Below are 14965 nucleotides of genomic sequence, written 5' to 3'. Positions count from 1 at the left end.
GGCCCTGAGACGGAGCGTGAACCACATTAGTAACTGGCATCTAGAGCTGGGTGTAGTGCATCATCAATGACACCCAGAAGTGTGTAATACAATTATAGTGAATGGAGTACTGACAGGCGGCAGCAGCAACAGCATCAGGAGGAGGCGGTGGGCCCTTAGACGGAGCATTACCTGCATTCGTAACTGGCATCTAGAGCTGAGTGTAGTGCATCGTCAATGACACCCAGAAGTGTGTAATACAATTATAGTGAATGGAGTACTGACAGGCAGCAGCAGCAACAGCATCAGGAGGAGGTGGTGGGCCCTGAGACAGAGCATGGAGCGCATTGGTAACTGACATCTAGAGGTGGGTGTAGTGCCAATGTTAAGGCGATCTCCTATTGATCCCAGATCAATTGTCCCTCTTTCTGCTAGCTTCTGTTTACAGCGCTCTTAGAGTGAGTAACACACGCAACTGTGTGTAGTTAGATCACTCTCAAAACTTTATTGTTTGCACACAGTTTCTATAACTAGCAGACATGACAAATGTCCTTGTGGTTCTCTTAAGCTGCGTACACACCTGCAATTTTTCTCGTTGGAAAGGATCTTTCACGATCCTTTCCAACGAGAAAAGACTGCAGGATGCATGAACGATGCTGTACATACAGCACCGTTCATGCTCTATGGAGAGGGGAGGGGGAGAGCGACGGAGCGGCACCCTGCTGCGCGCTCTCCCCTTCCCTTTCATTAGGATCGGTCGTCGTCCATCGTCCATGGATCCGCCAGGACGGTCGTCGGACGATGGACGACGACCGACTGTACACACGGCAGATTTTCGCCCGATAATTGGCCGATACCGATTATCGGGCGAGAAAAATTTGCCGTGTGTATGCAGCTTTAGAACAAGATATTTTTGTCAAGGGAAAGGATAAATAGACAATAGGGAAGATAAAATAGACAATGGGGAAAGAGGGCACCCCTGTCTCGTGCCGTTTTGGATTTGAAAAGAATCAGATGGGGTGCCATTAACCCGCACCCGGGCCCTGGGCGAGGAATACAATGCAGCAATTCTAGAGACCATACTGGGGCCCAGGCCTACCTGACGTAGTGCTGAATACATAAACTCCCACCGGACCCTATAAAAGGCCTTTTCAGCATTGATGGACAGTAGGCACATAGGAGTACCTGTAGACTTAGCAAATTGGGTCAGCAGGGTAGTCTTAATAGTATTATGCCTGGCTTCCCTTCCATAAATAAACCCAGTTTGATCCAAATGAATCAGTGAGGTCATATGAGGATAATAACCTATTCGCAATCAATTTAGAAAAAAAATTTGAATCAACATTGATTAATGATATAAGTCTGTATTTAGAGCAAACCGTATGATCTTTGCCGGGCTTAGGAAGAACTGTAATATGGGCTTCCAAACTCTGCGGTGGAAACGGCGTATCATCGGAGATGGACAAGAACACCTTAGTCATAAAAGGAACAAGATTAAGGGCATGGAGCTTGTAAAACTGTGGAGTAAAGCCATCAGGGCTAGGGCTTTTCCCAGTTGGTGTGGCACGTAAGGCAGCGGAGACCTCCTCCTCAGTAAACGGGGCCTCCAATTGCGATATCACCTCAGAATCTAACGTTGGAATGGCTGTTTTAGCTATATAATCTTGCAGAGACGATGGCCTTGTAGGGGCAGGGCGGATTTGATAAAGATCGGCATAATATTTATAAAAAGTTCTCAAAATCTCCCTTGGAATGGATGTCAAGCCGCCGTTAGCTGTCCGGATAGACGGAATGCAAGTAGTGGATGCGCGAGGGTGTAAGATGCAGAGTGCGCCACATATCTTCTAGTCTAAGATCGTGTAGTCTAGAACGAAGGGAGTTCAATTTAGAATAAGAGATCGGAGTCTTCCCGGTGGAGGTATCAATCCGGGGATCCGGAACTCAATTCAGGTCGCCGCCCACTATAATCGATCCCTCAGCAAACCCCTTCAGAGCCACCAGGTACTGTGTAATGGCCACAGAGGGTTGATGATTAGGTGCATAAAAAGAGATTTTAATGGGATGGGATTGATGGGATTAGAAACTCCCTTAGTTCTAAACTCAGGATTGGAGCTATGACGCCAAACGGTATAATAATGATTGCGGAGGGAGGGAAGTCTAGTAGATTGAAAATGGGTCTCCTACAGGAGTAAAATATTCACTCTCGCTTTGTGTTGTGCATGTAGCACTTGGAAGCGCTTGTTTGGGCTATTAAAGCCCTTCACATTGAGGGTGCGGCTTCTCAAAGTTTGCGTTGTATCGTGTATTGAGGACATCAGGGGAAGTGGGTTAGGGAAGGGGCACCAGACGGGCGAGGCGGGCCAAACCTCGTCCGTGGGGTGAAAAACTAAAATATCCCAAATCACCGCCTAGTCGCCTAGTAAGGCGGTGGGCCTATGCGGGGAAAGTGTCTGTGCGTGGCGGGGGGGGGGGGGTGGGGTCAAACAAACAAGTAACAAATATATTGTGGAGTCCCACCTGGGGGGACCAACAAAACCGTAAACAAAGTTAAAAATAAGCAATCTTTGGGAATTCGCCCAGTACCCTAAACAGACCTGTAAGCATGGTAACTAACATTCTAGGGATTCTAACAATCAAAATCAAAAGACATTAACATACAATAAGCAGTGCACTGGGTTCCTGTTCAAAGTAGTCTGATGAAACTGGGATGCTAAATCCCAGGTTCCATATTAGGGTTAACTAGAGAGGCGAGAGCAGTATGGCTCCTGCGCCCCCCCAGGGGACCAAAAACATAATTAACCACAGTATCCAAAGGGCATTTAAAAAAACATTGCTATCCAACTAACAGCAAGAACAGCAACAATAAACACAAGATAAATATCGCTCAACATAGCTACCAGTTCATGGAAAGTCCCATCGTGGAGGAGAAACATCTGCCGTAGGAACATAAAGTCTCCAGTCAAAGGCTGACCGTGCTCTCGGCCAGGCACGATAAGGAATAAAACAAGTTGAGGTCAGAGGTAGTCCGGTGGTGTTTGGTAGCCTAAAGAACACAAAAAAAATTAGGATGGCAGGTAGAGATTCTAAGGACAATGCTGAAGGTGTCCCAAGATCCAATAAAAATTGTTGGCGAAGCCGATGCAACTAGCTATGTCGTGGAAGGAGGAGGAGGCAAAAAATGACCCGTGGAGGTGCTTGGTGAACTATCAGGCGAAAGTCGTGGAGGAGCTTGTAATGGCGTTGGTTTGCTGTTGAGAAGTGAAGCGGCTGTAGGTTATTTAGGTAACAGGATATCAGGAAGATGCAGATCCCATACAATATGAGGCAGGTGGGATGGCTCGCGAAGAACAAGGGTTCTACCTCCCGATCTGATAATGAGATGGAAGGGAAATCCCCATCTATATGGGATGTTCCGTTCACGAAGAGCTGTTAAAAGCGGTTTAGGAGCCCTGCCAAGATCCAAAGTATGTTTAGAGAGGTCAGGCAGCAGTTGTATCTGTGCCCCAGCGTATTCAATATTGGTAGATTCTCTAGCTTTTTTCATGATATCTTCCCTGGTTCTGAAAAAATGAATCCGACAGATAACATCTCTAGGGCGTTGCGGACTTGTACTGCGTGGGCCCAGGGTTCTATGTACCCGATCTATCTCTATATCAACATCAGATGGGACAGCAAGAAGCTTAGCAAATATGGAGTAGGCCGCTGTGGGCAATTCTGAATTCGGTATGGTTTCAAGTAAACCCCGTATGCAAATATTATTCCGCCTGTTGCGGTTTTCAGCATCATCATGCAACAGATACAACATATTAATTTGGGCCTCGTGGCATTCCAGAACAGCCGCATGGGATGCTACTTGTGAAGAAAGATCAGCACATTGGGTTTGTAGAGCTGTGGTAACGCTGGTAACTTGTTGGACGGACTCGCGCATGGCGTTAAACTCTGCCTTGCAGCTCGCTTCCAAGCGCCCTATACTATACTCTAAGTCCTGCCTGGTAGGTAAGGCACGGAGATGGGCCTTCCAGTCCCACTCCTCCTCGGTATGCATATTTGCTGGGCTATGACTTAAAGATGCTTCTAAAGAAGGTAACATGCAGGGGCTGAGGATGGGGGAATCAGGTTGTACCTCTGATGGTGGGGTGGTAGAAACATCTGATCCCTGTACTGCTGGATCCTGCTGTAATTCGGCCCTCGGTTGCGTGCTCCGCGCCAATGGAGCCTGCCCGTCGGATGCCACCGAAAATTGAGCCCCCGGCTTTGGGGCCTTGTCACGATCCCCGCAGGAGGCCGCGGGGAAGAAGCTGGTAATGCCTCCGGAGGAGGAATCGCCCCCTCCGGGGCGTCCCTTCTGTGCCCCCTTAGTTTTGGGACCCATGAAGCTCAAAAAGAAGGCGCTCCAGCACTAACACTGTTAAAATCCCCCAGGCAGAACAGGGAGCTCGGGATGCAAGCGTCCTACTCCGCCGCCATCAGGACACGCCCCCACAACTGAGCTGTTTTATCAGTGACCAGTGGCTTCAGATGGAGGCGCTGTGCAAGGTACTGGCTCCCTTTGAGCAGGCCACAAACGTTGTCAAAAGTCGGCAGTGGTCTGGCTGGAACAACGTCATACTCCATCATCTTTCTGCCTAATATTACCCTGTGTGGCCTGATGGAAAGTGGCGATGGGACAGGAGGGGAAGAAATGGAGGAAGATGAGGGTGACATTACACTCCATAGCGCACAGCCAGCATCAGGAGGAGTAAGAAGGGACACTGGACAGCATCAAGAGTTTCAAGAGGTGGAGGAAGATGTTTAAGATGATGGTGAGAGGGAGACCATGTTGGGGCTGCTGGACAGGACCCGTCCAACCCGCATTTGTGCTATCATGCCCCAGTCATTGTCAGGGTGATGGAACAACAGGAACTGCTTCAGCTTGAAGAGGAGGAGGTGGGTGATGAGGAGCAAGATCCTTTGGCGCCTACTGAGGGACAGGAGGAGGATGAGCCCAGGGAACCCCCTCATATGTGTGTCCACATGTTGCAATGCATAGGGATGATTACTGCCTGGCCACCCTTCTGGATCACGGCTACAAAGACAAAATGTCACAGTTTATACCCAACCCGGTGCAAGAGAAAGAAAAGGTGACCCGCCTGAGCAGACTACTATGCGACCGGATGTGAAGAGTTCCGCGCACCACATTCCACACAGGGAGCTCGGACGGACACTGCCTCCACCGTATCCTTCTGTAGCGGCTGCAGGCCGCACACATCCAAAAGTCTAGGCCAAGGCAGGGGGGATTTTTTGGATTCATGGCGAAACCTGATGCGGCCACCTCAAAGAAGTGAAGGGCAGGGGCATAACCATCAGCAGCGCATGAAGAGCATAGTGCACGATTACATTGGCTCTTTTCTGGCTGGTGGTGGTGGTGTTGACAACAGCAGTTATGAGGAGGATGCCTGTCCTGACAGTAGTGAAGCCATTCATTTTTGGGTTAACAGGTTTGAAATCTGCCCGCAGTATGTCATCAAGCTTCTTTCATGCCCGGCTGGCGGAGTGGTCATGGACAAGTGATCACAACTGTCGCCAGAAAATGTCAATCACCTCAACTTTTTGAAAATGAACGGTGGGTTACTAACAACTATCATACCCCCACTGCAGATGTCACTGATTAACTGACACAAGGACTCACTGGCCAAGTAAGATGCCTCTGTGAACCCACACTGCTCCTGTGCTGAGGGTGTGGCTGGCTATCACCAACACCCTGTCAGCGGAGCCTGCCTCGGTTGAATTTTTCCGCTAGTTATCGCAACGTACAGGGGTGGCATTCATCCAGCGCTGTACATTAAATAGGGATTGCAAATGACAGACTAATACAGACAGTGATACAGGAGGTGAGGACCCTGCCCCGAAGAGCTTACAATCTAGTAGGTTTGACTGCAGTGATCTGCCACAGGCTCACCTGCTCTCCCAACCACACCTATTCAAATAAATGGGAGTGGTATCGGAGTTGCTTTGTGCAGGTGGTTGCTGGCAGATTTGTTGGATTGTGGCCATGGTTGATTGCTCCAAATCAGCCAGCTGATTCCATTTACTTGAATTCAACTGCCTTCAGCCGTTGAAAGTGGTTGCAGTTGCGGCTGAGGGAACTGCAACTTCAACCGCATGACACAGAGGCTGAGTACAGTAGAACTGTGGTTGGCACAACCCCCACAGGGTTAAAATGCTCAGTACTTAACTATGGGGTGGCTGGGAGCGGATAATAGGAGCAGTTTGCAAGGGGCATTCTGCATGGGTGCAACTGCAGTCCCAGCCACCCCCTATTGAAGTGAATGGGAGCAGATGGGGACTTTTTTGCACAGGGATGCAGGGCAGTTCTGGAAAGTGGGAAATTTTTTTGGCAACATGCAGATGTGGTTGCTGTGGTGCAGTTTGTTTTTCCTGGTTGTGTAATTTGAAGTGCAGATAGGAGCCAAAAACTGTATGGTTTGTAAATCTAAAAGGGCCCTTAGTGTATGAAATACAAGTTCATATGATGGGACGTATGTGCTGTATTAAATAATAAAGAAGAGTAGTGGTAACAGAATGTAGTAAAAACATAAAAACAAACTGTCTTACATAATGTAGTGTACAACTATACAACATGCAGGGAAGATAACACCATGTCACACTATGAACCAAATGCACGTTGTTATGATACACATCTGAGTCAGCTGATGGTTTTGTACCAGAAAAGCCCAATCCTTCGTTACAGTCACCATGGCAGCAGATACCCAACCATCACAGCGCTTTTGGGAGGAGTTCGTCCTTCTAGCGCTTCCTATTGGTTTATCTCACAATCAGTCTCACAGCGCTTTTGGGAGGAGTTCGTCCTTCTAGCGATTCCTATTGGTTTATCTCACAATCAGTCAAATACTCTGAGGCAGCCCTCCCCTCCTAAAAGTAACAATGAGTACGTGAGTGCGGATTGGTTGCTCACAGCCGCAGCCAATTGCTGAAGTCCTGTGTTATTGGTCAGTAGCGCTGTCACTCCACTGAGCCCCATTCGCTTGACGCATGCGCTGTGTGGGAGGCTGAGTTGCTCCGGGGATTTTGGGGGCCTCCCATCCAACAGAGCCTGCGGGTATCCGGGCTCACCTCTACACGTCAGGGTTCGTCCCGGAATATTGCAGCCATGCCGGTAATAAGGGGCAGGGTGGTGCCTGAGGGCCGTGCTAGCGGTTGCTATGATAGGGGAGGTGATTTATTCAGTGATAACATTGCCCATTCTTCTGGCCTTCTCAATTCATAGTGTTATGTGGCCTGTAGGAAATGACACCAAGGATTGTGTCCATCATGTCCTGCCTGTACATTGACACACCTTCCGTATGTTCATAATTGTTGGTGGAGAGGAGTAAATCAGATACATAGAAGGCTGTGTTAGTAAATATCCCTGCTTATTGTTCTATCTGTATGCATGGGCACATTCCTCCTTCAGTGGATTGGGGGACAACGACAGAGGAATAGATGATTTGGATGAAGTTATTACTTCACTTAAGCATATCAGATAACATTGGGTTTTTTTTCTGTTGTTAAAGTGTAACTCTAACAAAATAGTTTAAATTCCTCCAAGATAGAGGGCTAAATGGTAGTATTTCTTGTACTTCCTGTGCCAATGACTGCCTTGTCACCCAGATAGGAAGTGAGAGAATATCACTTAAGACTAAGGTCCAGATTACCCCCGGTGTTGTGAAATGGTAAATACTGCTATGCGGCTCAACTCTGGTCACAGCCTGGAGACGTCTGTGGGGCTGTGATACTAGGTGTGCAGCTAAGAATTATATTATTGGCTGGTGACTGTAAACAAACACAGAACAAAGAGCCAGTCAAGTGTGCTGCAGTGACAGGAAAATGAACTAATCATTGTGCTGCTTCTTCCTTCATTGTCTATCCACAGGGTGGGGACCTGTATGTTAAAAAGTGGTAGGGAAATACCACCTCTGCTGGGTGCACCCTGGCAGGTCAAACATCACCATTTGTGTATTTAACTGTTTCCTAGATCTAAGCTGTAAATCTAGTCCACCTTTTAACTTGTGACTGGACACTAAAGGAGCCGCAAGCATTTATGTCTTAGCCCATAGTGTTCCCTCCTGTAGCTCATGTGCATGCAGCACACTTGGTTGGTCCCTGCAGCTTGTTACATCTCTTCCATTCTTAGTGCCAGTGTACAAAGGGTTACAAAAGTGCCTAAATAGCTGCATTCAATTGTGATTGTAATATGTCTGCTTTAAATTCACTGTGAATGAATTAATGGTTATAAATAAGCTTGGCCTCTGATTTGTGGACCAATGCATGGTAGAAATGTGATCTAGGGGGGATTAGATGAATTGTGATTGCCTGAAACCTACCCAAACAGAGCAGAATTATTACTATTGGTCTTTAAATAATTCTGTACAACACATTATGAAAATGTTAGAATTATATTACGCAGTATAATATTTTTGCTTTTGTTACCATTATATAGGAATAATGTTTTTATTTGTATGGGATATAATAAAAGAAGGTTCATATTTTAGAAAGGAATCATATTTAACTTGTGTCCCACAGGACAGGTAAGTGTAACATTAATCCTGTTACAGGTTTGATAGCTTTTAAACATTATAGACATGGCAACTACGTGTGGACCTTGCACAGTGAGCGAAGTCTCTTTCCTTACCTTTTAGGGGAAAAAGTTAATGAGTATACTTACCCCTCTTCTGGTCTCTGCACTACGGAGTGTGACCTCACGCTTAAAGTGTAAACCTAAACTCAGAATTTTCACTTTATATAAAATGGTGGACAACCCTTTTATGTAAGGTAAACATTCTGTTGGTTTGTGTTTTTGTTAAGTGCAACACTTTTTTTTTTTTTTTTTTTTTTTTTTTTTTTTTTAGCAGCAATGCCACCCCCCCCCTTCCCCCACTGCATGCTTTCGCAGTGAGATCAGCAAGTTTTTTTTACCCTCTACGTCACCAGATCTCGCACCTGCCATCGGGTGACGTAGGAAGAATCCCTGATGAACAGAGAGTAGATGGCGGTGCTTAGCGCCAGCCCGAAGACGGAGGCTGGGATGATGCGAGACACGATGAAAGAAATCTCTGGACCGATCGACTGTTCTGTGGGATTGAAGGTAAGTGTATTTTTTTTTTGTTTAGGGGTCATCCCAAGGAATGCTATGTAGCCCAAATTTCATGAGATAATACTACAGCATAGTGCAGTATAGTCTATTAGTGAGATTTAGGCTACTTACATTTATTAGGACATCAGGTAAGGGGAAGCATATTTAATCATTTTCATTTCTAGCAGGGCTTTTAGAGTGATGGCAAAAATAAATAAACAGGTAATTTAAAGTGCTCTTTATAAGAATAGATGAAATATAGCTAGTTTAATTTTTTTTTTGAATGAATTTTTTGGATAACTTTTCTTTTTTTTTTTTTACAGATCAACAAAGCGGACAGACCTGAATCCTGCGATAATGTGAAGGTCGTAGTACGATGTCGCCCACTGAACGAGCGAGAGAAAGTCATGGGCAGCAAGATGGCTGTAAACGTGGATGAATTTAGAGGAACTATTGCTGTCCACAAAGTAGATTCTATGAATGAGCCTCCAAAGACATTTACATTTGACACAGTTTTTGGACCAGACAGTAACCAGCTAGATGTTTACAATTTAACAGCAAGGCCAATTATCGACTCGGTGCTGGAAGGCTACAATGGTAAGACCTCTAAAATAGGAAAACCATTATACAAAATAACATGAAAATTGGGCATTAAGACACTCTGTAGTTTCCTTTACTTTGTTTTAATTTATTTATTTTTTTTACTATACTTTTACTTTTTTTCACCAGGTAAAGACAGATCACATTTCATATTTACATATCTAAACATCAGGTTGAGCTCTGGGTTCCTTTTCAAGTTTTTCAAAATATTCATCTGCATGGTAACTTAAAATAATGTGTTTCCAGAGCTGTCACCAGACCATTCATTTCAACAAAAATCTTTTTATTAGATTGTTTTTTTTTTATTTTTTGTATTTTATGCATGTAAATGCCTTGAAACTGCTGTCTTCTCACCACATTTTTCTACTCTTATTCTCCAGCAGCTAAAGAACACTTTTTTTTTCCCCCCCCCCCCCCTTTTTTTTTTTTATGCTGAAGAAATTAAATTTGCTAAGAAGTACGTTTTAAAATAAAGTTTATGAAAAGGAAAACGTTTTTACAAATCATGCTTTTCCTGTACTTCTTACTAGTGTTTTATTGGATACATTGAATCCTGTACTGGAGCCTAAAGTTAAACACCAATATAAGTAAATATCTATCTTAATACAAGAATTATGTGTATTCGTACCATAATCTTTGTGTACAGTGTGAATTTCTTTCAGATCTGTGTAGTAATCCAGCATGAAACGTTGTGCAAGCATTATTAGTGATAAAGACCAGTCACAACTTCTTGTTGTACACCCCCCTGTAGTTTTCCTTCAACAGCTTAAACTGGATGGGCCTTCTAGGTCCTTCACACACATTTAAGGATCATGGCAACATCTCTGTAAAAAATGAATAACCCTAGTACTTCCCACATTTCTAACACAATGCCATCTATGGTAGCTTCTTTGATGAAGCTTATAGACTGTCCAGCTGGGCAGTGCAGATTCTAACAACCAAGAAGGTAAAGATATGTACAGTTTAAGTTGCTGCAAGCTTATTTGCAGAATTTTCTTTTCCTTTTTTTTGTTTCTCTTGAGGATGATATTGGGGCTGGGTCAGAGATAAGAGGTACTTTGTGGTCTGCTACATTCAGTCTTCCAGCTTCCAAATAACAGTTACATTAATATTAACAGAGCGCTGTAGAAGCAGATACCTTGTGCTGTCTGTGACTGATAAAGCTAATAAAGTTGTGGACTGCCTAATCTTGCTGATTGTGAATGAAATGCTGATTTTGTAAAACAGTGTTAAGCTGCGTACACACTTCCAATTTTTGTCGTTGGAAAGGATCTTTCACGATCCTTTCCAACGACAAGGGGCTGCAAGATGCAGGAACGATGCTGTACATACAGCACCATTCATGCTCTATGGAGAGGGGAGGGGGGAGAGCGACGGAGCGGCACCCTGCTGCGCGCTCTCACCTTTCCTTTCATTACGATCGGCTGTCGTCCATCGTCCGTGGATCCGGCAGGTCGGTCGTCCAGACGATGGACGACACCGACTGTACACACGGAAGATTTTCGCCCGATAATTGGCCGATGCCGATTATCGGGCGATAAAAATCTGCCGTGTGTACGTAGCTTTATTCTAATACATGGCAAATGTTGTTTGGTGGGAATTTTATAGATCTTTCCAGCTCTGTTTTACATTGTTTGTCTATGTCATCAATAGGTGACTAATTATACCACATTTTATATGTAATTTGTTTTTACTTCTTTTTATTGTCTTTATTTATTATGCACTGGTAACTAGAACCTTATTTATATACACTTTTTTATTTTATATTCATCAGTATTCAACATAACTAGTGGCTTTTAACACAGTCATTGTCACCATTTGAAAACTGACTTCCTAATTAACATTCTGTATGCCACGTGTTGAGCATATTGTCAGCGTGACGCACATTGTCTTGAGCTGGTATGGGCCATTCCAAGGGAAGGAGCTAAAAGCTTTTTACAACTGTTATCTTGGCATGTGAAAAAGTATGTTGCTGAATAGTATATTGTTTGGCTGGGTATGTTTACCCCTTGTGTTCTCTTAACCACCTTGCCGTTAAGCCCAACCTCCGTTCGGGCACAAAAAAATTGCAAGGATGGTTAACCCCGAGATTTTTCCCATCCATACTTACCTGGTCCCCCTGTGCTCATCCAGCGTCGTTTTCGTATTCAAGCGTCGTCCTCCGTCCAGCGTCGTCTGTCGATCTCCCTCTCCAGCGTCGGGTGCCAGCGGGACCAGTAAGATGCCGGCTGGCATCTTGTGTTCCGCCGCCCTTGTGTTCTTACCTGGTCCCGCTGATCGTCCGACGTCCTTCCCGTTCCAGCGCCGGATGATCTCTGAAACGAGAAGCTATCCGGCGGAGAAAAAAAAAAAACGGACGGCTCCTCCCTGCGTGCAAGATGACATCGGCGCGTGTGCGGGAAATTCAAATAGAAACTCATTCATTCATTTTGTATTGGATTCAATACAAACTCCTGTATTGAATCCAATACAAATGATTGTGTGTTTCAAACATTTTTTATATTCATAATATCTACTAGAACCCCTGTTCGGACATATTTCTGTAAGTTACAGGTCTACAAAAAAAAAAATTTCATGAAAAACAGTGGATCACTTTTTGGTACAGAAATCTAGACCTCAGTGTAACGCTCAGGAGGTTAATCAATGAATCGCTGTTTGTTATTATAGAGTCAGTCCACACATCTGATATTTTATCATTTGGTATGTGTTGGAAACTTAAACTACCTAAATGTTTGTCTCTGGAGGATTCCGATAGCAGGATCTCTGTGCTTGTGTTCTTAGCTCTATTCATCACAACCACAGGAGCATCCAGATTCCTAGTAAGGTAAAAACAAAATCTGAAACAATAACCAGTAAATCCCCTCTTGGAGTAAAAGGGAGCGATTGTATAACTAGATTGTGGGTTTACTTGCCGAATTCTTATATTGTGGCAAAATAGATTGTTGCATAGCTACATTCCTTTATCTTCCAAGATGGAGGGCAAGATTCCTATGTTAATGAACTTGGAGGTCAATGGAGATTATTAATGTGATCCTGTCGCAATTTGTAAACACATTACAGCTAGTAACTGAATAGTATATATACTTATCATTCTGCCAGCCTATCTTTAAATTTTAGTGTTTTTGCTGCTCCTCTTGTCGCTGCTTGTGCTCTTTCTTAATATTTCTTCGATACATATGAGCCATGGAGAGGTAATACAACTTGTGGTATTTAGACAAACTTGGAAATGTGTGATTCCTGCAGTGGCTGGGAGTGAGTAAAGCAATGGAGTTTGAAGACTTGTTTTGGCAGAAAAGTAGAAATAAATTCTCTTCTTTTACAGAATGGACTGTGGCCAGTTAGAGCCCATTTACACCACTTGGGCTTGTTGTGTGCTAACAATGGCCGAAAAGAATTTCCCATGTTCTTGGAAGTCTGCCATGAAGCTGGCAGCAAAGATAGCACCTTCCTTGGATGCAGAAAAGACCTGATATCCTGGAACACATTGTTTAATAGATAAATAAATTTGTTCTTTGCCTTGGGGTTGAGCATTCCACTATCCACAGAGAAACCTTTGTGGCCAGTGAGGTGACATGCCTAAACTTTATCGTAAGCAAAGATAAGGACTCTGTTTGAGAGAGTCATTGAGAATGCTGCAATACTGCTTGCCGGAAACTACTGTTTGTTAGCTAACAATTTCAAGACCGAGTCACCTTAAAAAGCTTTGACTTCGGATCTGGACTTATCTGTTTTTAGATGATGTAATGCATCTTACCAAATGTAGTAAATGTCTATTCTTTTATTTAGTTGTATGTGTAGCCTTTTAGTATAGTGACATTCTGCAGTGTCTAATGCCACTTTGTGTGTTTTTTTTTTTTTTTTTTTATCAATAGGTACTATATTTGCATATGGACAGACAGGCACTGGGAAAACATTTACCATGGAAGGTGTTCGAGCTGTTCCAGAGCTCAGAGGCATTATCCCTAATTCATTTGCTCACATATTTGGTCACATTGCTAAAGCAGAGGGAGATACAAGGTATGCTTTTCATTTCACACCCCAAGATTATACATCATTTATGGGCCACTCCCATTACCAGAGAATGCTTTATGTTACAGATTTTTGGTCAGAGTGTCATATTTGGAGATTTATAATGAGGAAGTACGGGATTTGCTTGGTAAAGACCAGACACAGAGACTGGAGGTGAGAATAAGAAAATGTATTATCTATAATTATCTTATTTTATAATTTTTTAGAAACTTGAATTGAATCCTTTATTACTTATCAGATAGAAAAGATGGCATGTCATGTAATATTATTAATAATAAACAGTATTTATATAGCCCCAACATATTCCTCAGCACTTTACATTAAATAGGGGTTGCAAATGACAGACAGATACTGACACAGGAGGAGGAGAGGACCCTGCCCAGAAGAGCTTACAATCTAAGGGGTAAATGAAGCAACCAATGAGCAGCATTGCATTATTTCAGCTATTTCCTGCAGAATTTCCTGCACAGCCGTTCATATTAGGCGCAGAATATATCATTGCATCATTGTTACACTTACCTGTTCCTCACTAAAGCGCAGGCATCTCTCTCCTGCACATGTGGGCAGTTCGCACGCTGGGCGTGCCTCTGTTTCCAAGCTTTATCAATTCCACCCAATCTGCTGGCCAATCAGAAAATGGCCTCCTGACCAGCCCTGGCTATTTAGCTATCTCACAGACTTTACTCTGTGTTACTTTACTGTGTTTGTGCACTGTGTCTCCATTGTGCCAAGCCCCTAGTTATGTTGAGCTAGTTCTGTTCACCTGGTGCTTAATTCAGTGTTTGCTCTGTCCAGCTCCTGCATTAACCCCTCGTTGTCTAGTCTGTTGGTTCCTGGCCAACTTCCCTGTGCTGTTCCAGTGTTCCTGTCTGTGAATATCCCTGAGTCACGTGTGCCTCCTGTTGCTTCCAGTGTCCACTGTCTTTCCTGTGCCTGCAGTGGCACTTGTCACTAGTGTCTGTCCCCTGGATCCCTGGCAGTTGACCCTTGGCGTGTGACCTGACCTCTTTTGCTTGCTGCCTACCTCGACCCTGGCCTTCCCTTACTATAATTCTATGTGATTTGGTACTGTGTTTTGCCCAGCTCGGTGTGCCCAATGACCGCAACTTGGCAGCAACCAGCGGCGAAACATCCTCACAATCAGAGGCTCTGGAGAAGACCTGGTTACTGCTTAGACTCTGCGCCTTGGCCCCTCTCAGGGCTCACACTACCTCCGTGCAAGCCGTAGCGCCCCCTAATGGTCCT

At 44.4% G+C, this 14965-nt stretch overlaps 1 protein-coding gene across 3 annotated transcripts in view; it reads left to right on the top strand.

Moving 5' to 3' along the window:
• Positions 1-6985: 6985 nt before the first annotated feature.
• KIF3A (kinesin family member 3A) overlaps positions 6986-14965 on the top strand; it is a 68674-nt gene continuing 60694 nt past the window's right edge. Inside the window, exons 1-5 of one of the 3 annotated variants that reach the window (XM_072400857.1) lie at positions 7007-7135; positions 8950-9103; positions 9415-9688; positions 13564-13708; positions 13789-13873. In XM_072400857.1, the coding sequence (XP_072256958.1) occupies positions 9005-9103; positions 9415-9688; positions 13564-13708; positions 13789-13873 (603 nt within the window). In that variant the 5' untranslated portion in view covers positions 7007-7135; positions 8950-9004. Of the gene's footprint in view, positions 7136-8949; positions 9104-9414; positions 9689-13563; positions 13709-13788; positions 13874-14965 lie in introns of all 3 variants that reach the window. The other 2 variants (XM_072400854.1, XM_072400855.1) reach the window with 2 other exon arrangements.

Source organism: Pyxicephalus adspersus, chromosome 2, assembly GCF_032062135.1.
Source record: "Pyxicephalus adspersus chromosome 2, UCB_Pads_2.0, whole genome shotgun sequence".
NCBI lineage: Eukaryota > Metazoa > Chordata > Amphibia > Anura > Pyxicephalidae > Pyxicephalus > Pyxicephalus adspersus.
Note: the sequence above shows the minus strand (reverse complement) of the source record. Positions and strands in the feature narration are given on the sequence as shown.